At 32.1% G+C, this 22,523-nt stretch overlaps 2 protein-coding genes and 1 long non-coding RNA gene across 5 annotated transcripts; all 3 read right to left on the bottom strand.

Moving 5' to 3' along the window:
• Positions 1 to 1,847: 1,847 nt before the first annotated feature.
• LOC146909432 (uncharacterized) lies at positions 1,848 to 6,024 on the bottom strand. Of its 2 annotated transcripts, none has more exons than XM_085723646.1 (6): positions 5,884 to 6,024; positions 5,511 to 5,560; positions 4,426 to 4,626; positions 3,328 to 3,405; positions 2,955 to 3,092; positions 1,848 to 2,127 (listed from the first exon to the last, which is right to left on the bottom strand). In XM_085723646.1, the coding sequence occupies exons 3-6, from the start codon at positions 4,606 to 4,608 to the stop codon at positions 2,080 to 2,082; spliced, it is 447 nt and encodes a 148-aa protein (XP_085579772.1). In that variant the 5' UTR covers positions 4,609 to 4,626; positions 5,511 to 5,560; positions 5,884 to 6,024; the 3' UTR covers positions 1,848 to 2,079. The 2 variants fall into 2 exon arrangements, with proteins under 2 accessions (XP_085579772.1, XP_085579774.1); XM_085723648.1 differs by having other exon boundaries at positions 5,515 to 5,560.
• A 1,126-nt stretch (positions 6,025 to 7,150) lies between these two features.
• LOC146909431 (uncharacterized) lies at positions 7,151 to 7,991 on the bottom strand. The gene is made up of 2 exons (XR_015017779.1): positions 7,873 to 7,991; positions 7,151 to 7,438 (listed from the first exon to the last, which is right to left on the bottom strand). It is a non-coding gene; the product is annotated as an uncharacterized LOC146909431 (long non-coding RNA).
• A 35-nt stretch (positions 7,992 to 8,026) lies between these two features.
• On the bottom strand, positions 8,027 to 21,017 carry LOC146909430 (transcription factor IIIB 60 kDa subunit-like). Of its 2 annotated transcripts, none has more exons than XM_085723645.1 (18): positions 20,828 to 21,017; positions 20,574 to 20,655; positions 19,406 to 19,963; positions 18,905 to 18,987; positions 18,724 to 18,800; positions 16,985 to 17,041; positions 16,789 to 16,901; positions 16,244 to 16,323; positions 16,014 to 16,100; positions 13,304 to 13,384; positions 13,049 to 13,210; positions 12,851 to 12,955; positions 12,341 to 12,439; positions 11,242 to 11,322; positions 10,968 to 11,096; positions 9,281 to 9,367; positions 9,025 to 9,081; positions 8,027 to 8,526 (listed from the first exon to the last, which is right to left on the bottom strand). In XM_085723645.1, exons 4-18 carry the CDS (start codon positions 18,974 to 18,976, stop codon positions 8,347 to 8,349), a joined length of 1,467 nt encoding a protein of 488 aa, XP_085579771.1. In that variant the 5' UTR covers positions 18,977 to 18,987; positions 19,406 to 19,963; positions 20,574 to 20,655; positions 20,828 to 21,017; the 3' UTR covers positions 8,027 to 8,346. The 2 variants fall into 2 exon arrangements, with proteins under 2 accessions (XP_085579771.1, XP_085579770.1); XM_085723644.1 differs by having other exon boundaries at positions 19,406 to 19,478.
• Positions 21,018 to 22,523: the final 1,506 nt, after the last annotated feature.

The following is a 22,523-nucleotide window of genomic DNA, read 5'->3' as shown; positions in this document are numbered from 1 at the left end:
ACTGTCATATATAATCCTGCAATCACATTTTAAATTACATGGCCAAAAGTGTAATAAGCCCCCCATAGCACTGAATAGGAGCCACCACAAAATCCCACATTTACAAAGTAAAAAAATCTACTTAAAATCTTCATTGATCCAATGATCACCTACGCGATGACTGTGTGAATGCACGCGGGTTTTGACTGGGCAGTGAAACAAAGGAAAAAGAAGGGAAAGAAAGGATACCACAGAACCGCCGGCAAACGACTTTGCGAAACTCCTGAGAAAGGAGATTGAGAAATCAGAAAGTGAGATGAAACCCTAATGGCCAGTTTTTTCATATCAAAAACCCTAATGACTAATGATCGTTCTATTTTTTAATTTTAATTATGATGAATTCCCAAAAATACCCTCAAAATGGCATAGTTTATAAACTTTGATGACGGGTACTTTCGGAGTTTCACCTCAGAATAAAAAATTCCCGCCATTTCACGACCAAAATGGGCTAAAATTTTCTGTATCTTGTACTCCAAGATACAGAAATTCCCCTAGTTTATGTTACAGAACCCAAATTCCAAGTCTCGAAATCATCCTCAATCATAACCCTATAAATAAATCATATTTCTTCGGTCCTTCTACCAACTTATTTTAGTTCATTCATTCTTTTCCAAGATACTACTATACTTTGTGTTTCTTAATTCAAAGGGTAGCCTTGAAGATGGAAGGTTCTAGAGTGCTTGAAGGAGTCTAAGTAAGGAATTTGTTTGCTTATCAATTTTCGGTTGGTGATTCGATCATTTGTTTAGGAGGGGTTGGGTATCCGTAACTCCTCGGGTTAACCAATTTTGTGGACAACTTGTTTTGATGGTTCTTACAACCCAAATGTAAAATAATGTTCAATAAATCACTTAAGTGTATGTTAGAAGCGCATGACTTCCGCACGAGTAGAAGCAAGACATAAAATATGGAATGTAATTTCAGCAAAATGCGAATCATTTCTAACTTTGGAGTGAAAGTTGAAGATCATATTACATCACAAATTACATTGTTTAAATATCTTGGGCCTATAGTACAAAACGATGGAAAAATAGAAGCAGATGTAAATTGTTGGATTCAAGTTGATTTGTTGAAATATCTTGGGTCCATATAATATGAAGGATAATTATTGATAAGCGAAAGAAGACCTAGAAAAACTATAAGAGACTATATTTAAAAAGACCTATAGATTATGAATTGGATCAAAATATAATTTAGGGTTAAATATGTTTTTAGTCCCTACAAAATCAAGAGTTTTCAACTTTAGTCCTTATAAAATTTTAATGGTAATTTTAGTCCTCCATAATATTGAAGTTTGTAATAATAGTCCCTATTTTGAAATTTTTTTACAAAAAATTTATACTTTTAGTCCTCCAAAATTGTCCCTATAAAATGTAAATAGGGACTAAAAGTGAATAAATTTTTTATAGGGACTAAAGTTGAAAGTTTGTAATTTTGCAGGGACTAAAAACATATTTAACCCTATAATTTATGATATAACATTATTGCGTAATTTGATCCATGTAACGACCATACTTAATAAGATAAGACTAGATTGTTATTGTTGTTGCAAAATGCGATTATTCCTTTGAAAAAGAATTACTTTTCAGCACAAAGCAATAGAGTAAAGGCTCTAAGAGCATCTCCATCTCAGAGACTTTAGCAGGTACATTAAAAATTAGATATGAAGATGAGGTTTTTTTTATCATTGGAGAGTGTTGTTGAGTTTGAAATTGCTTAAAAAATTATCTAGAGCTTGTCCAAGGGATTATCTCCAGTGACCTTCACCATTAAAATAACATTTTAAGACTCAATCTCAACTGAAAAAGTGACCAAAAACCAGAACTATCACAAAAAGTGGATGTTCAGATATGCAGAATCAACAACCAACAAACTATAAAAATATGTAAAACTAACGGATCTAACTAATGCAAAAAAATAAAAATCAAACTAATAAAAAGACCAACAAATCCATATCCAACAGGAATGTTGGAACAAATAACAAAACATTCCAAACTTCCGACGTCGCATATAGTCTCTCTGTCATGTCTAGTCTCGTCTCTACCATCGTCTCGTCTCGTAGATCTGAGCTCGTCTCTCCTTCATTTCCTACAATAGTGTATTTAACAAACCAAAAAATTATATGTTGAAGTCTAGCAGTACTCTATGCAACATTAATCATACTACGTAGACAAAATAAAACTACGCATAACAATTGGATCCGCACTACTAAACATTTCACTTGGCCTGTACAAGAATATGAATATATAGCGATAATGACCTTTCTTGACTCCTTAGCTTAAACAAAAGAAACACACATTAGGTGTTCTGCTACTACATTACTTAACTTGGGACACTTTCTTTCTTGTTTCATTATCCTTGTTGGCTTTCTATGATTATTCATTTCAACGTGAAAAAACATGGACATAAAGATTGAGCTTTCGAAAACATGGACATTTGGTTTCTGAATTTAGTATCGCCACTAACAGATGATGAAACAAAACAAGAGAACACAACGTGGTAGTTTCATTTCGTACAATTTCCAGGGGCGGTACAAGTCAGCTGGGAGGCAACACCAAATAGCATTGGAGGATGATGTTCGGACATGGTAGAGAAAACGACGGAGGAATGCGAAAAGGAAGAAATCTCTGATATCATGTATGGGTTTCAGTCTTTTAGATAAAAGGAGAAGAGAAAAAACAAAGACTTTGAATATGATCATGGTATAAGATGATTGATAATAATTTGATACAAAAGATTAGTGTTAGGATTGTAGAGTAAATGGAAATTTGAGTAGTTAAAGTAGTTATGAGTTGTTAGAATAATTAGTTGGTTTGTTAGGTGGTTGTTCAGATGGTTAGTTTGGTATGTGATCAGAGATATAGTTCTAAAAATGGATTTGTGATGATCTCAATAAAAATTGATTCAAAAAGTACCTTTCTGAATTTTGCCAAAGCTGCAACAGCAGATTCATAACGCTTTCTTGCTTCATGTACATCCTCCATACATTTATTCACAATGGCGTCATAAAATTCCTTCTTAGCTGCTGCGACTGCTTCCTCGGCTGCTTGCTCCTGCAAGAAATATAAAGTTAAGTGAGATCCAGTGCACATTAACTCCGACAAAATACTAACAATGTTAAATGGAAAACCAGGGGAAAACAGAAGTATAAACTACAAGTATCAAGTTCCATATTGAACAATCATGATAGAAAGTAGAATAACGAACGTCTGTTCGTTATTAAATAAAATTGTCAATACTTTATCCAGCACTACTACAAAAATAAATATTACATAAAATTGTATGTACCTCATACTCTTGGTATTGATCTTCCCAAATTTTATTCTTGTAACGCCTCTCATCCTCGTTTAATAGGTACCCATCAACCTATGCAACATTTTGGCAGCGAGAATAATCAGTGTGTTTTGCATGACAATGATCTGATAGTATAATACCTCTGAGCTGCAGACACAAATATGTGTTTATGTGTATGTAATACAAAGCTACATCAGGATGGAAAAATATCAAGGGCCTTGCAACTAACAAAAATAAATTTGGCCAGGAGAAACATTAAGCTACAAGAATAATAGAATCCCAAATTCTTGAATTGATTTCTGATAACATCTAGCTAGATATAACAATCATTTGAAATAATCAACCAAACAGACTGAAAATAATTAAGGATGGAGTTCATTTCTGTTGGATGTTGGATTTAGACCTCAATCCCTAAAGTTTAGGGATCTGATTGCAAGAAAGGGGAGCAAAACACCTTGGCCGTGTGATATGTGACTTCGAACTAGATAATGAAGAAGACAATTTGAATTTCTGACCATGATATTTCATCTTTTTAGGTTTATGTTAATTAGGATTTTTTGATCAAGATTACTCTACCTTTTCGGTTATCTCTAATAATCTAGCCAGCCAATATCTTCACCAAATCCTTAAGGGAACCTCAAATCGATTATATGAGATACATGCCGAATACATATACATATGATATATATGCTGGCAGCCGGAGAGAAAGTGTTGATTATAGTCATAATGATGACCGTTCTCTCTATTTATTATCATTGATATAGTTTCCTGTTTTTTTTATTTCTTGAGAGATTCTATCTTGTATATAGATTTGTACAACCTCATTTTGACACCAGATTCACAAAGCCTAATCCAAAATTCTAACAGGCACAAAACACTTGGCTCTACATAGACTACTTTGAATGTTAAATGGTTTGTATAGACTAAAATTTTAAATCTGACTGAAGACTTATTGACAACTCTTTACGTACTAAACAAAACATTGCCCTACCAAACTACAAAATATTGAAAAAAAATAGCTGACTTGCAATGAAAGAAGAAAAAAATCTATTTGATCTATCAAAAAGATAAAACATTATACTTGTTAGTCACCTCTTCATCATTGATATCAGGGAAAATTCCCAATCCATCGTTGTAGAATGTGTCACATTGTCCAAGATCATCAAAATAGGGCACTTCACTATCTTTGTTCTCACATGGTAGACCTTGTGAAGTAAATGATTTGAATTCACTGTTTGGCAATGCAGCCGGATCTTTTTCAAGCTCTTTTGACATTGTATTCAACTCCTTAATCTGTAACGCACGCAATAGATTGATGAAAATTTGTAAACTAAAGAGTCCAAAATAAAAGATCACAAAGCAGCAACTAAAACATTATTTAATCTGGAGATAACACTAAGGGAAGAGACAAATTGATCAACAAAGTGCATAACTAGAACTAACAAGAAGGTCGATGACATATGTTACTGCTAACATCAGCATTCTCCCTCTCTTCAAGAACCAAAAGTTTGAAAGGAAACAAAGTCTAATAACCCCTACCCCTCCTACCACTCTTATGAACAACTTTAAAATCAAATGCAGTACAACTAAAATTGTGTTGTCCGATCCCCTCCTTTCTTTTTCAACAAAACAAATAAACCCTAATATTATTTTATTTTGAAACAGCACATATTAAAAACAACAAAATTACAAATGCCGCACATCAGCGGCATCATACCAACACAGCGGCAGAAAATAACAGTCCGCCACACAGAAAAATAACACCAGAGCAGCAGCATAATAAATTGACAAAAACCCAATTATGAGGTTAAAGACCAAACGGCTCAAATCAGCCACATCCCCAAAAGTCCGAAGAGACAAAGAACCGCATCATAGGCTAAAAAGACACCCATCTCTATCAAAAACTACTGCGATCAATATCGCTTTTTAAACGCTTTTTTGGATTCCAACGCCACTAGTAGAAAGAAAAAAAAACCTAATACTGATATCAACTTCTATTAACAATGATATTAAATCATAATAATCAAAAGCATAACAATAGTAATAATAAATTTATGGAAAGAACAACAGCCAAGCATGCTGTCATATATATATAATCCTGCAAATCATATATTAATTATCTCTAAAACAGAAGATCAGAGATAGGTTGTTAAAGAGAAAGAGTAAAAAAATGATACCTACCACCGGAGAAAATAGCCAGAACCGCCGTTATAAGCACAGAGGAACTCTGGAGAAGATAGGAGATTGAAACTCAGAAAGCGAGCATACCAGATATGAGAGAGTGAGGAGAGTGCAACGTAAATGTTTTTTGGTGTCTTTGTAATTTTCTTTAAATTCCAAAAATACCCTAAATAGTCCAGTGTTAAACGTTAATGACGACGGCTATTTTTGGAATTTCGCTAAACAATACAAGATTCCCGCGATTTCAGCTGAAAAAACGGGATTAAATTTTCTTTTCTATCTTGGATTCCAAGATACACAATTGTTCCCCTAATTTATTTTTAAGATAACATGACAGAAATCAACGGATTTTTTAGGATATCGATGTACCTGAGGAGATCATTCTCTCAAGAGCTCACAACAGTATTGAAGTGTACTTCCAAGCAAGCAGCAACAATCGTTGTTCTCATCAGTCACCCTCTTCGTCGTCTCATCCCACAATCAGATCTATCACACATTGGTGTCAGCTTCAGCGGTTGGAAGAGCTCCCAACACGCATACCTAGATCAATGAGGACTGGGATAAACCCAGGGTGGATTGGATTAAAGTTAAAGCAATGGAGTTGGCTAAAGATTGTTGTCCCTTTCGTGTTGTTTTTGGAAGTGATTGTGAAACAATTATCAAGCTTGCATCAAGTTCTCCTGAGTTACCTATTATACTCAATTATTTATTACTCTATTCTTTTAATTTTTTCATTTATCTTTCTTATACTATTAATGAAAGATAATTTTGTAAACAACTTATAATTTCTCTTATACATATAATATACAATATTGATTATACTTTTTAATTTGTGTGAAATGATCAAAACGTCGCATAATTTAGAATAGATGAAGTATTTCGCTTCATTCGTTCTTTTCCAAGATACTAGTTCCTTTTTTTGAATTAAGTGTCACCACACTCTTAGTTCATCTAAGAAAGACACGATGTATCATCCTTCAACAAAAACTATACTCAAGTCACGAATTATTTCTCTCGTTAGAAGCTCTCTTGTTGACAACATTGATGAAGTGCGTCCGCAATTTTTTGGTTGATCAAAGATAACCTCCGCATGCAACTTTGGTGACTAATCCCTTCAATATAACTAAGATCCATTTAAGGGTTTGACATCTTCCAACACATGCTTCTTTATTCGCATCGACAAGGATCAAACCCTAGACCAAATGGTTAAGAGGCCCAAGTATATTTTATTTTCCATAGTTTATCACTATTGTTCTCTTTTTCCATCAAATAGTCTAGTAGCTATATGGTATAAGTGTGAGAAGTATGAAATCCGAAAATAGAACTTCAGTCCCTACATGACACTATTGCTTTAGTAGTAATCAATTTGTATACGTCAACTAATATGAAGTGTTTGCAATCTTTGTGAACAAGTATATTGCCTATGTACATAGAATATTTAGAAGGTGATTTTAGTTCTATTGAACTAATCAAAAGACTATTTAATAAAAAAAAAAATTAACGTTTCTCCATCTATCACACTGGATCGACAACTTTTTTTATGGTGTAAGTTTAAACGAGTTAGTAGAACAATCATGCTTCATTAGAGTCCAGATCGACTTCAATGTTTAAAGAATGTTTAGAGATACACATGTCATCCACTAAAAAATATAAATTGAAAATCTACCGTTAGTTTAAGAGTTTTCTTTTTAATAAAATCTTAAGAGATTTTTTGTTGACATAACTTAACAGAGCATGTTAAAATACATCCATCAGGTAACTTTATATAATTAATAATGGCCATAAATAAAAAAAAAAAAAACTCTATTAATTATAATGGCCATAAATAAAAATAAAAATAACTCTAGAAGCACGGATCGAACCCAAGTCATTTGGATAAAAACATGTGCACTACACCACCGCCAAGCTACACCATAATTATGTGCTACATACGACAATATAAATATAAGACGGATCAAACTAACAAACTTAAAAATTAAATAGTGTTATACTCCTCAATAATTTTTTTACCAAATATATATGTTTGAAAATTGATCACTGGTTGAAAGCTTATACCATGTAGATTTTATCTATAAATTTATTAAAACAATCCGAAATCAATTAATATGTTGTTGAAACACGTCAAGATTAACCTCTTAAAGAAGTATTATTGAACAGTGTTAATCTTGCGTATCAAATAACATCAAATCATTTCAAATTGAAATAAAAATTTAAAGGACAATCCATATGATATAAACTTGCAGTCGGATCAATTTGTAAAAATATATATCCGATAAAAATTATTGAGCAGTATAACACTATCCAAATTTTACACGAGTGTAAGTAAATTTAACCAGACTCGCTGTTTCAAACACTTACCAATACCCCAACCAAATCAATAGCTGATCTGCATTTTAAAACCTTGCTAAAATTTAGTAAGAAAAAAAACCTATCTAAAATGATAGGAAAGACTTTCAGTGTCAACTGTGAGATTTTCTAGCGCTATCATATATATCTAATTTAGCTGTTGACATGGTTAAATATACCACTTTTGTATTTAGGTGAATATTTTTTGGTATGTAACGCAATATTTTAAACATTTTATGTCAAATGGAGTACCCCTACCAGATAACAACTACCAAGATGAATCCTAAATAATGCCTAACCAACAATTTCCTGCTATAGGTTCATGTATGTTACCTATGATTAAAAATGGTGAGGAAAAACCACCTATTCATGCCATCACAAAATAGATGACAATTAAACATCCAAAGACTTCAACAATATCCAGTTCCCCTGCCGGCAGCCATGTTGAATATGGATTGCAATAGAGAAACAGCATCAACCAACTAATCAGTAATAACCCTCATCATAATTATAACCATCTTCTTCAGGGAAATATGATTCATCCATATTTTCATTATTATACCAATCATTGTCACCATCCTCAAAATAATCCGCTGATCCCAGTTCATCATCGTGATTATCAGAAGCTAGATCAAATCGTACTTTCTTGGGATTACGTTCATCTGCCTGTAATATAGATTAATCATCAGAAAGCAATTTCCAAAACAACTAACTGTTGATAATAATGTTGGAAAAAAAAAAAACTTTAAAACATTTAGAGTAAAAAACAAAAGCAATGTCATTAGACATTAACTAGGAGACCTATCTCATGATCATCTCAACTGATTTTAGATCAACGTAATTTTTAAAGATAATACATGTAATAACAACTGTCAAACAAATGATGAGTTGTGTAATACATATCTAGTAAAAAGTTACTGAGCGATGTAACAATACTAAGCATTACATCAATGTAATTGAATCCCTTCTCATTAACTGTCCATTAAATCAAGAGTGAGTTCCCATAAGCTTCAACTTTTAAATGTTGATAACTTTCAAATGACAGAATAGATGGAACAGAATTTATGTTTCAGCTATATCATATAAATATTTGTTTCATTGGCAAAACTCAAGTGTATACAAATATACACGTGTTAAAAGGAAGAGAGTTCTAGAGAGAATTACTGGTTTGTCTTCAAATAATTTTGCAAAGTTATCCATATTGACTTTGTTACTGAGCCCCTGCAAATGATAGAAGTAAACAAATATTGTTTTTAAATTAGTAAAATATATAAACAATTTCAGAAGATCTTATGCGTGTGAGCATCCGCTAATTTGCAAATGCCTAAAAAGACCAGAAGTCTAGAAGCTTTATAGTAATAAGTTTAATAAATAAAACATCAAAATAAAATGCATATATAGTCTACTATTGAGCAAATACCTTTCTTTTCACCATTTGGCAAGCAGCCTCTGCAGCAGATTGAGCAGGCCCTGATTTTTTTGCTTGTTGAGCTCGTCTCTGCTTTTCCTACAATAGTATATATTTAACAAACCAAAAGATTATATGCTTGAAGTCTTGCAGCAATTTGTGCGACATTAATCATACTATGTAGAAAAAATATAACTAAACATAACTATCAGATCGTACTACAGAAGCATTCTAGTTGGGCTATACATCCAAGAATAATTTCACATTTGAAACTAATATAGATGAAAAATGAGTATTAATTTGATCAGAATACAAATTCAGTTCATTTTCCAAACATGTCACTGGGGAATAAACAAGAATATGAACAAGTTCTATACATAGAAAAACACATGTATATATAGCAATAAAGTCCTTTCTTAACTACTTAGTTTAAACAAAAGAAACACATAAGTTGTTTTGTTATTACACTCCTTAGTTTTGACACTTCCTTGTTTCACCTCACTTTTCTACTTTCTATCATTATTCAATTCATCATTAAAAAAACATGGACATAGCTTGGGATGACAGGTAGAAAACCAGCCTGGAATAAAGATGTTGCAAACTTCCAATTAGCCTTGGAAGAAGTTGTTTGAGTTGCAGCATGGAAATGAGCTATATGGTTTCTGAAATTAGTGCCGTACAAACATATGATGAAGCAGCATAATAGACCACATTGGCGGCACAGGCCATCTGAAAGGCCAACTTTAGAAAAAGCAGATACTACGGACGCAGCAAACAGAACTGAAGGATGATGGTCGTCAATGGTAGAGAACACGACTAAGGAACACGGAAAGGAAGAAAATCTAAAAAATAGAGTTCTGGATTTTTATGAAGTTTCATTGTTTAGGATGGTACCACATGAAGTCATGGCTTTTAGTCTTTTAAAAGAAGGAGAAGAGAAAGAATAAAGACTTTGAATATGATTATGGTACAAATATGATTGATAATTATTTGAAACAGATGATTATGAACCAACACTATACTAACTAAGAATTATGGAAGCTAATGTTGAGAGATAATCTAATCTAAGATATATAACAACAGCCAAAGTGCCAAACCTTATCCCACTAAACGGGACCAGCTACAAGGATCAAATTGCCATAATGTTCTATCGTAAACTATATTTCGATCTAACTCATTAATCTTTAGATCTTTCTTAAAGTTTTTCTTAAGATACTCTAACACAATATCCAAATATTTTTTCTAGTGTACCACCCACATTAATAAAGTGTAAACGACATCATAGCGCTAGTCATAAATTTATAACATGGAACCGGATAAATTGATATCAGTGTAAGACTAAGAGTAGCGTAGCAATATCACATTCTTCAGTTCAAGCATTCCATATTTTAATTGAATTGGTTACAGATAGGTCAAAATCTAGTAGAGTAGACAATAGTTTTATATATTGGAAAATCATATGCTAAGAAAGCATAGAATTTTTTTTCCCGGTTATCATGTTATTGGTACGAAGTTTCAACCGCCGTTTATGAGTGACTAATCTCTGTCATGGAACCTGTGCGGCACACAAGGTGGGTTCCACCCTCCCAACCGTTTTTAACGTTGATTAATGTAATCAGAGCTACAAATCTAACACCAGATTTCAAAGATAATTTTATCTCACAGCTGATGATCTCACCAAAAATTGTTCAAAAAGTACCTTTCTTGATTTTGCCACAGAAGCTGAGGTAGATTCATACAGCTCTCTTGATTCCACTGGACAATTTTCCAAATTTGCTTCATAAATTTTCTTCTGAGCTGCTGCAGCTGCTTCCTTGGCTGCTTGCTCCTGAAAGAATATATAAAGTCAAGTGAGATCCAGTGCACATGAACTCCAACAAAATACTAACAATCATGAGAGCATGTGGAATAACTAACAGACTACTTTATCCAGCACTATTAAAACAACAAATATTAAATAAAATTGTCTGTACCTCAAGATACTCGCGGTTCTGATTTTCCCATATTATCTTCCTGTAAGGCTTCTCTTCCTCATTGAAAAGGAATGCATCAACCTAAGCAGCATTTTGGCAGCAAGAATAATCAGTGTGTTATGCATGACAATGATCTGATAGTATAACAGCGCAGAGCCGCAAACGCAAATATGTGTTTGTGTTTGTGTGTGTAATACAAAGCAACATCAAGATGCAAAATTTTCAAGGGCTTAGCAATAAACAGAGAAATAAATTTGGCCAGAAGAAACAATAATCATTTGTGTTTATCAACCAAACTAACTGAGCATAATTAAAGACCCATTTATTACAGATTATCAAAAAAGTGATTTTGATGCTCAATAATTTAGAGATTAATTTTATAGTTTTTTGAAAGAGCAAAAGCTGGTCTGTGTTTGTCTCTGAAGCTTGTATACATGTAAAACGGTAAAACACCCGTATTGAGTACATACCTGATACGGGTACGCATACCGAATTTGTTCGGTACTCTAGTTTTTCTCATTTTTTCGTTGCAAGTGGGATCTGTGGCTTTCTCATATATGAATATAATAATATAATATATTTGTGTATTTGAGTTTCTTTGTTGTAACCAAACATATATTTTGACTTTTAAACTTCTATTGTGATATTTTTGTTGTGAATCGAAAATTTAGCTCTCATGTTATATTATATATAAAAACAACTCGTGTTTTTTTATATTGATGTACCCATACATCAATATAAAAATCAGTACCTGTGCATCCTAGGTGTTTGTTTACCATAATGAAAATCACATTTTTTAAAATGGTTAGTTATAAAAAAATGATGTTCTGGAGAAACTACTCAATCCCACATCGACTATGAATGAGTTAAATGTAGGATATAAAAGAGAGGTGACTCATATAGCTAATGCATTACGGTTTTAGATGGAGATGTGGCGCCTCCATCTCTTGTAGGTCAAATTACCCAACACAATCAAACAGATCATGTTCAAAATCCAAAAATAGTTTTGACTAAACAATGCAACAGTCATTTGCGGTTCTAAAAGCAGAGGTGTATTTAGATAAACCAATAACAGTAAAATATTATATTTGTTAATCACCTCTTGGTCATCAATATCAGAGAAATTTCCTGATTCATCTTGAGCTTCCGTACTAGTGTCATCCCCTCCCTTGCATGCGCTATTTGATGCCTTCACCACCTAACCAAAAGAAGCAGGAGGGAAAATATATTTGAAAAGTGTGTTAGTTTAAGGCCATTGTATGTTGAATGGAAAGAGAAAATGGAGTTGTCATTAAGTAGTTAGATGCCAATATATTCATTGGCTTGAGAAAAGATGGTTTTACATAGGATGAGTACATTAAGAAAGAAAAAGCTTCTACTTGTTCACAAATTTTTAAAAGCTTCCCATCTTGTTTTGTTTATTCGACTTTTCTGATAGTACCAATATACAACTATAAAATTAGAAAAAAGATTTAGCTTCTTTCTAAAAAATGGCAAGCGCTAGTGACTATTCACACTCTTTTATTTATATCAGTTTAAAAAAGACATAGCATGGATACTTATAAATGAAATGAAAAACTACCCGAATTCCCAATTAAGGTATACTTACATCTGCATTTTCCTTAGAATTTGTTTTCTTGACTCTCTCCTGTTCAGCTCGCTGGAATGCAGGAGGGTCCAAACCACCACCGAATCCTCCCGAGACCATATCAAACTGTAAATGTATCAATCAGATCAATAATAAACATTAAAAATCAGCATTGGTTTAAAACATGCAAAACATCTAGACAAGAAAGAAACTACTAACATCCTTGTAGCAAGTTTCACATAGTCCAAGTGCAAAATGGGGCACTTCCATTTCTTTGTGCTCACACACTAGAGGGGTTGAAGTAGATCCATTGAATTTACTGTTTGGCATTACAACCGGATTTTTTTCATGCTCTTTTGCCATTGCATTCAACTCCTCAACCTACAACAGTAACAAATTGATGAAAAATTTGAAAACTGAAGAGTCCAAAACTGTATAGAACTTTGACAATCCGAATATAAGTCAGACACATACTGTCAAGTTAGAAGAGTCTGTCATCTCATATTCTATCAATCGCTTGTTCATCGTTTGCTCGCATATATGGAAGAGTCTTAGCTGCATTGCAAATTAGAAAATCAACAAAAGACGCACATATAAAAAAACTGGAACAGGAAAAACAGAGCATGAAATAGTAGAAATAAAAAATAAAAAAAAATACTTAAAAAGGTGAAAATAAAAAAACAAGAAAACTCATAACTAGAGAAGAAAAGAGAAAGAAGGGGAGAAGAGATTGGCTTCCAAATGTACAGGATGGTGATCAGAACGAAAAACAGAGCATCAGATTAATGTTACGTGAGAGGAGAAAACAAAGATACCGCTGGAAAACGAACCAGGATCGCCGGAGATGAAATTGCGGCGGAAGTTTGAGATGAAAGGCGGTGAGGGACAGAGTGAGAGAGCGCGCGAGAAGAAACGCGAAGTATTAAGCCCTAATGACTAATGGTGTATTTTTAATTACCGAGAAATCCCAATAATACCCTCAAAATGCCACTGTTTAAACTTTGATGATGGCTGTTTTAGGAAATTTGGCTGGAAAATAATAAAAGGTTCCACCTATTTCAAAAAACCAATCTATTTAAAATCCAAAAAACTGATAATTAATCTGGTGAAAGCTCAAAGCATTGAATTGATGGGTCATTGGTTGAACTAAATCACATAATTGTTTAAAAAATTCTAGAAAAAATTATGACCACCTTGATACCTTAAAATTAAAAATGATGCTAAATTTATTTTATATCTTGTCTTGAAAAAGTAAGATATGACAATTTTAAGGGAAAAGTTTATTTTCCGAAAGTTGAATTTTAATATTTTTTTTTAAAGAGGTTAAAATGAAATATATTACCAACATCAAATGACCTTCCTAGTATAAGGTGCACTAAGGAAGACCCAAAAAGTGTGTACACACAATTTACAAAAAAGAAATAGGAAAGAGCACTAAAAACAAAGCAAAAACTACTATTAACCAATGTCCAATAAGGTAGAAGGACTACTCCACCCACCAAGTTGAATTTTAATATTAATTTCTTTTTTAAAAAAATTAATTAATAACATTGCAAATGAAAGAAGAAAATTGGTTTATATAAAAATGTCAAAAAAAAAAAAAAACTGTCAAAAAAATTGGTTCATATAAATTAAAGATAAATCTCATATAATCGGTAAAGAAAAATAATTATTAGCTATTACAAAAATGTAGTAACGTTTATATATTTATATAATTGAAACAATATCATAAGGAGTTTGCTAGTCTAGTGGTTGGGTAAATGTCATGAGAACTCATGGTATGGTCTTAAGTTCGAACCTTGGAGGTGGACAATTTTTTTGAAATAATTTTTAAAAAAAAACTTTAGCACATTGAACAGAACTCTCTCTTCTCAAGTCAATCTAGTCTAGTTTTTACCACTATATTGATTAAATTTTAAGTTTAATTAGGAATTCATTGATAACCTCTTTTTTTTTTTTTCCTTCATGATTATAGTCGGTGGCGGAGCCAAGGAAAGATGAATAGTGGGGGCATCACTATTTATATAATATTGAAAACATAATTATGTATCACACTAAAGTAAAGAACTCGCAAGAAAATGTAATTGCAGTTTTTGATACTTCAGCTATATAGAGGGAGCAACACACTGAATTGAACCGAGACAACACCAGTGTGCAACATTTTTTATCAGTAGAGTCTGGTTTTCAGACATGCCGAACGAAGTGAGCATCTTAAGTTTCACCATTAACACAAATTTAATCTCAACAAATTAATAAAATATGTTCTGTCTAATTATATTAATAAATAACTTATAAATGTATAAGATTGGAAGTTTAAAATTAAAATTTACAATAGGGGTTTAACCCTTAAAAGATCAACAATGGAAGAAACTATAAATGAGTGAGGTTTGTTGTTTGTATTTAGCGTTTGTGTTTCTTTTAATGAAATTTTATTATGGATGTGAGACAACTACAAGTGAGACAAAAACAAGTGTCAGATTAAAATTGTGAAATTTTATCTAGGTAAGACTTTGAGCCCGTTTGTTATAGCTTTTTTAAGAAAAAAAAATCACTTTTTTAAAAAAAATAATCACTTTTAAGAGTTTTGCATCCGTTTGTTACAGATTTTTAAAAAAATCAAAATCTAAAAAAAATTTAAAAACAGCTTCAAATGAGAAGCTGTTAAAAGCAGCTTCTCAAAAATAGATTTTTTTTAGAGGAGAGAGAAAATATGGATCTAAAGATTGAACTAATTTTGTAACAAAAAATCCCTTTTATATAGCTGTATCCAAACAAACTAGATTATTTGTTTAAAAAAAGTGATTTTCATTACGGTAAACAAACGCAAAATAGATTCTGATTTTTCATAAAATCTCTAAAAAATAATCTCTAAATTAATTTATGTCAAAATCACTTTTATTTTAATCCGTAACAAACGGACCCTTTATCCTATGTGAGTGGAATAGAAAGAAAAGCTTCTAACATTTCAATTGGATGATAGATGAGTGTGGGCTGCTTGATCAAAATTTTAACATATAAACAACCAAGTAATTTCCCAAAACTTAGTGCAGGCAAGTGCACCCACTATGCTATACATGCCACCGCCACTGATTATAGTCTTTTCTAAATCGTACATCTTCAACTCAAACAAAATAAAAATGTTTGTGAAATTATAAAATCGTTAGAAAATGTTAAAGTAACTTACAATATCTCGCTTGGAGACTTTATGACCATGTGCATTAGCAGAGGTGTATAATGCAGCAGCAAATAATCCACCAGGTTTCCTCCCTGTCTGTTTTCAAACGTTAGTTAGCAATGCAATGTCTAGTCTAAATGAAGAAAAATAAATCACATTTGGTTTCAAAATTAATGTTTTGTATCGTAAAAAAAAAAAATCAAAAACTGAGTAAAAATATCAGATCAAAAAGCAGTCACCTGCAACCAGTCACGGTTCATTTGCGTAATAATGTTCAGTGCAGTTGCAGAGACAACCCCATTTCTATGGCCAAGCAAATCTACATGTAAACCAATCCAATAAATAATAATGACTCCTTTCTCAACACAGAAAAAGAACAATGCGATAGAAAATTGAAATGAAAAATGATAAAACCTAATTATTATAAATTTCTCATATAAATAAAACTAGAATACTAGATGAAGAGTTTTCCATACTGACATCATACAAGTTAAATTGTCTTTATATATTTCCACTTTTATCAAACGAACACTTAATTTAAAATATTTGATTGTCAAAAAACACTTAATTTAAAATATAAAAGAATTTTCTCGACTAAAAGTAACTTAGGAACATTTTCAAATAAACATGATGATAAAAATGTCTATCTATTTTCTGAAGTGAGAAGAAAATTGCACTGGTCTACTGTATATAACCTGTCCTGCAAGGCAACCAGACTATCCATCCTATGCACCAAAATTCCACTTATCCAATTAAACAAACTGAACTAAAGCTGGATACTTACTACTAGTATATTTATGAAGATAAAGAGAAGGATCAATAGGCTTTTTAACAATTGGATGATTGTCAAGCCTTAACACTTCACAAAGCTGCAAATAAACTCCTCCAAGCTCATAACTGCACAACAAAGCCACACAAACAAGATTCAGAAAAACATTGTCATATAAGTAAACCAATAAGAAATGAGAAAGCTTACTTACACATTTATCCTTAAATTGTTTGAAAATTCAATAAGAAAGTATGGCTTTTTATTTTGCCTGCAAGAAGAAACATAATTTGAGCACGAAAAATAAAATATTAATGTTGAATTTCAAAGTTCAAACACTATTTGTACAGCGCTATCCAATGGAAATTACTAAAAAATCAAAATATTGAACAGATATTGTAAGCAGTGCTTCCCACCAAAAATTTGGATCCTCTAAAAAGTGTAAAATGAGAAAATCAAGGGTTGTTATTTAAACAAAGTAACAAACTCATGATTTGTTATGATGTATCTACAGAATCAACTTATCACCATCATCATTTAAAAATGTTAACTACTTCCCTGTAACAGTTTGCATGTTCTCTGTTTCTGTAACTGCCTCTCTTAAAAAAAAGGGAAATGTTAACGAGTACCCCTGGGGGGCACTCTTTAAGACCTTGAAATGGTAACTTTTTTAAAAAAAAATTGTAATCAATGCATTGGAAATTGAAATATTTGACTTTTTTATGGAATAATTTATTCTTTTAGAATGCTTAAAGAGTGCCCCGGGGGCACTCGTTAACAGGACCCAAAAAAAAAAGGCCTCTCTTGGAAAGTTACCACAGAAGAATTGAACAGTGGCATATTCAGTGTTATCCTCCGTATATATTAGAATTTCTACTTTGATGATTCAGTGAGAATCTTAGACTGAATAATGTAAATCTTTCTCAATTGATTTCAGTTAGTTACACGACGGTGATCAATCTATTTATAGATTGAACTATGTTGCTCCAGAAGGTTCTAGCCAACTGACAGCTGTCCGTTTGTTAGTTACAGCTAGTGACAGCGTATAAAAACAGTTACAAGAGTATTTATCTACTGTGGTAGTCTATGGTAGTATACTGAACAGTAGGAAGACTAATCCTTGAATTTTCTCCCACAAAGCGCTGGGTGTGATGAATTACGCGCAGAGCTTGGAGCCTAAGTCCTCAAACCTTGAAGATGGAAGAGCCTTAATCATATGGCCTTTAATAGTATACAATCTGAATATGGTCTTAACCTATAAAATGGGCCTTAGTTTGCTTCCTCAGCACATTCTGTTATATGGTCTTAACATAATATAACTGACTTGTGTGTGCTGGAAAGTAGAAACTCGTCTATAGCACGGAGAGTTCTTATTTCTCTCGGTCTCTCTCATAATAATTTCTCTCACTTTCCTTTAATTTCTCAACTTGCAGTAGAACTACAACTTGTAGTTCTACTAAGCAACCTCTGACACTTTTCCTACATCAGTACGGAATTCATCCATAGATTGGAATTGGAAGCTCAAGTATTCATTTTGAATGAACTTGACCATAACTATCTAGCTTCAAATTTTCAACTTCTACCTTGACTACATGCACCCTAATCTAAAATATTATCTACTGAATCTAAAAAAATAAATATGAAATATACACAACACAAACATATGACTTATGTCCAAACAAATATACAACTTTGCACCTGCAGGCGGTATATTAAACTAAGAAAATGAGATGCAAGTTTAATATTTGAAGTGAGCAAGTGACAAAAAAGGTTTGAAATTTATATCAAGATTATTATCTGTCTATTTGATCAGATTACGAAAAGGGATCTTCAAAATTTTCACATCATGTAGGCTGTAGTAATTTATTGCCACTAGAACTATAAGATGATAAATGTATGAAGGTTATTACAGATACAGTTTGATGCAAAACCGATGCATAAAAGATTCCATACCGGAATGCAAGATAAAGACACGCAGCCCGTACTTGCTCTGATTTACGTCCTCGGGTGAAATTTTTTGCAAGTGCTATCTTCAATAGAAAAACTAAAGGATTAGTTAAATAAAAAGAAAACCATTTGATTTGATATTACATAGAAAGCAAGGACATGGATGAAATGGAAAATATTAACATACTTCATAGAAGGCCCTAGCTTGGCGGACCACATCTCCCTCACTTACTCCAAGGCTGAGACTTAAATATTCCATTTCTTTAGAAGCTGTAAGCCAAAGAAAACTGGCACATGTGAATATAAATAGTCGCATGTATGAAATTATCTGTGGTAACTACTTAAAGATAAGATATAAAAGGACAACTATCCAAACTTCCTTTTTATTGCATTGGCTACTGCGAGCATTATTGGAGTATACCTTACTTGACTAATCTTAATATGGATATTAAACACTAAACTTATTATTGGACGACAGCTTCGAAATTTTTGAGGAATGGCCAGAAGAAAAGTAGCAGAACTTGACATATTCAACACTAACACAGTAACAAGTTCAATGACTCTCACGTAAGTTATATCATGCCAAATAAAAAAATCAATTGATATTAAACAACACAACATTTTGGAAACCATCACATCAATTACATCCTGTATGTGGAATCAGTAATGAGGTTTAACAAATATATACCTCTATATAAAGTCCTTTTACGTGAAGCATCTAACTCCTCAACTGCTTTTATCAAATTTCCCGATATTTTGCTCTATTAAACACAAATAAGGAAAACCATAATAAAATACGTAACAAAAACTGGAATGTAGGGTGGCAAAAAAAGCAAAAGACAAAAATGCTCATAGAAAACACAATCAAACTCGTCCTTCAAATGGGTAACCAATAACCCGGAAACCTCAATTGAAAACACCAGACATAGTAATAAAGTTATAACATTCTCTTTTGATATAATAAAGTGCAACAAGAAATGTTATGTTGCATTTCTGAGAAACTCTACTATGAACTTCAAGGAACTTGGATATCCCTATTTTCCTTAAGCACGCGACAGCGTCGTGTTCACAAGAGAAACACATTTCCCTATTTAAAAGACCTGGCATCACATGTGCAGAAGCACATCAACCTAGATTTGGATCCCCTGCATGTGTAGCATAGTGGTGACTATCTAGCTTCGCAATCCAAAGGAACAGGCTTTGTATCCCTACCCGGGAATATATGACCTAGTGCTTTCCCCTCCTCCTAAATAAACGAAGAAAAAAAAATATAATCCCTCCTCTACTTAAAAAAAAAAGAGTTTAATTTTCACACAATGCTGGTGTAAAATAGTTTACACTGTCAGCACATCATTCACTATCATGTCCATGACGACATTGGATATGGTTATGATAAAATTCAAACGTTTCTAATAATCTGATAGTTGTGATTGACTGACAGGGTAAAAAATCTTTAATCTGATGCATCAACAGTGTAAAAGAGTTATACACAGTCATCCATTAAGAAACCATCAATCTATCATGTCATACAACTTACTTCAACATGAATCTAATTTATATAAATTAAACTTATTTCAAAATATCTGTGTGATTTGACAGAATACAAGAGGATCATTGGTATAAAACTATTTTACACTGAAAATGAATCTTCTGTTTTCTCTAAAACTACATTTCCTTTCACTCTAACCATACCCGCAAATTGAACTTAAACCACAAGCAATTAAAATCCCCAATATCCCTTTACACTAGCAACTTATACCTCCTTCCTATAACACTACATCATCAATTTTAACCTCAAATTCCTCTACCCTAAAAAACAAACAAAAAAACACCATACCCTAAAAAACTTCAATTACCTGTCCGGCGGAGTTTTTAGTAAAAGTCGGCTCCTCAGTTAAAATCTGATCTTCCAACACCTTCCCACAAGATGTACAAACCCTGACAACCAAAAAACAAAGGAAAAAAAAACCAATACGCATAAGAAATTTTCAGTTTCGCTACACATTCGAAATTGAACAAGCATAATAAGTAATAACAGTAACATAATGTAGAAATTGAATTAAAAAAAGGTGAATTGTTGGTTGAATTAGTGTGAAAGAGTGATAGTTACAAATAACATTCTTCGTGTAGCTCAGCGCGAACGTTTTTGACGCAATGATCGCAGTAAACCATTGTGCTCTGAGTGAGTTGAAGAAAACGAATCTAAAGAGTGAGTGGGAGGGAGAATTTGAAGAAAATCAAAGAGAGAGTTGAAATTGTGGATTGTGGAGGAGTTTCAAGTTTGGTTTGAATTGTTTGTTAGTTAGGGTTCATCGTTGGGCGTGCATAAATAAGCCGCCAAATTAATTAATTTATTAATTATAATTTTCAACTATCACGCCGAAAATTAACGGAAATGAAATTATTTACACAAAATTGCACAAATTATAAATAGACTTGGGGTGCAAGATACGTTTTTTATCTTTAATTTAATATTCATATATTTAATTAATATTTTTTGTGACGTTTTTAATTTAATTAATATTTAATGGAAATAACTTTTTACTTATAATTTTTTTTCTCATTTTTTTAGTCGGTAGATAATGTGATAAACAAACATTAAACACTACTAAAACTCACACTATTGTGTTGTAAGGTATCTGGTTGAAACCGAATGAAGACGTTTAACATAACAATTTCAATGTTATCATTTGTGTTGGATTTTATGGACTTTTTCTATGTCAATTTTACTCATCATATGATGTACTAAAGAAAATTACCCATATAATATAAATTGAAAATTTTAAATATATTTTTTATGTTATTTCATATTTACAAATTTAACAAATATTAAATAAAAAATGTTAACCAATGTCTCTAAGACCGGTTAAAGATTCAAATATAATGGTATTTGCATTGGAAGTTGTGAAGTTTATACCTCAAAGATTTAAGAAGTGTCATTTTCAATTATAAACTTCCTTTTTTGGTTTCATTAACTAATTTAAATAATATTATAAAATAGATAAAATAGTAAATAAAATTGTTTTAGTGAACTATACATTCGAAATTAAAAAAAAAAACTCAAAAAGAAGTATTTCGTTTATAAAGTGTTATATATATAAATTGGATTTCTTATAATATAGTACCATCAGATTTTACTGGCTTTATAGTCTATTTAGTCCAATCTTATTTTAAAGTTAGTCTCCAAAAATTTGAGCAAAAGTATCATAATTGCACGATCGGTCTTTTAAAGGCTTATTCGGACAACAAAGACGTGTTGAATCTCGTTGCCAAACCTCATTAGTAGATAATACATAAATATTATGTCCGCAATTTTGAGTCATCTAATAAGTTGAGCTCGGAGAAACTTATTGAACTGATTGGCATCTTGAACACCCCTGCATGAACAAATTATCTTCAGCTGGAATGCAATTGATAATATTAATAAAATTGATTTACTTATAAAAAAATCTTACAAGCTTAACCACCAAAAATTAGAGGGTTGATCTTGCCAAAAACACACTATGATTCTTACAACCGTTAACTTTCGTTGGTCAAAAGTTATTTTAAATAAACTTATTTTGACAAGCTGATTTGGATTAAAAATAAATTGAATGTAAAGTAAGTTATATTTTAATGCAGTTAAGTAAAAAGTAAAAATGGCAAATTTTTCTAATAAGTTGAACTCCTTAATTACAGAAAAAGTTGGTTGAACAATAAACTAGTAGATGCTAAGGTTTCAACTTTCAAATCACATTTTAAAACTCGAGAAGGCCTAATGATATCAAAATCATTAAGTCTAAAAACGTTTTAATCTCGCAATCTCT

The sequence above is a fragment of the Medicago sativa genome, chromosome 7 (genome assembly GCF_051527215.1).
Source record: "Medicago sativa cultivar Bolivia chromosome 7, Bolivia_mono, whole genome shotgun sequence".
NCBI lineage: Eukaryota > Viridiplantae > Streptophyta > Magnoliopsida > Fabales > Fabaceae > Medicago > Medicago sativa.
The sequence above is the reverse complement of the archived record's forward strand: the minus strand, read 5'-3'. Positions and strand labels throughout refer to the sequence as shown.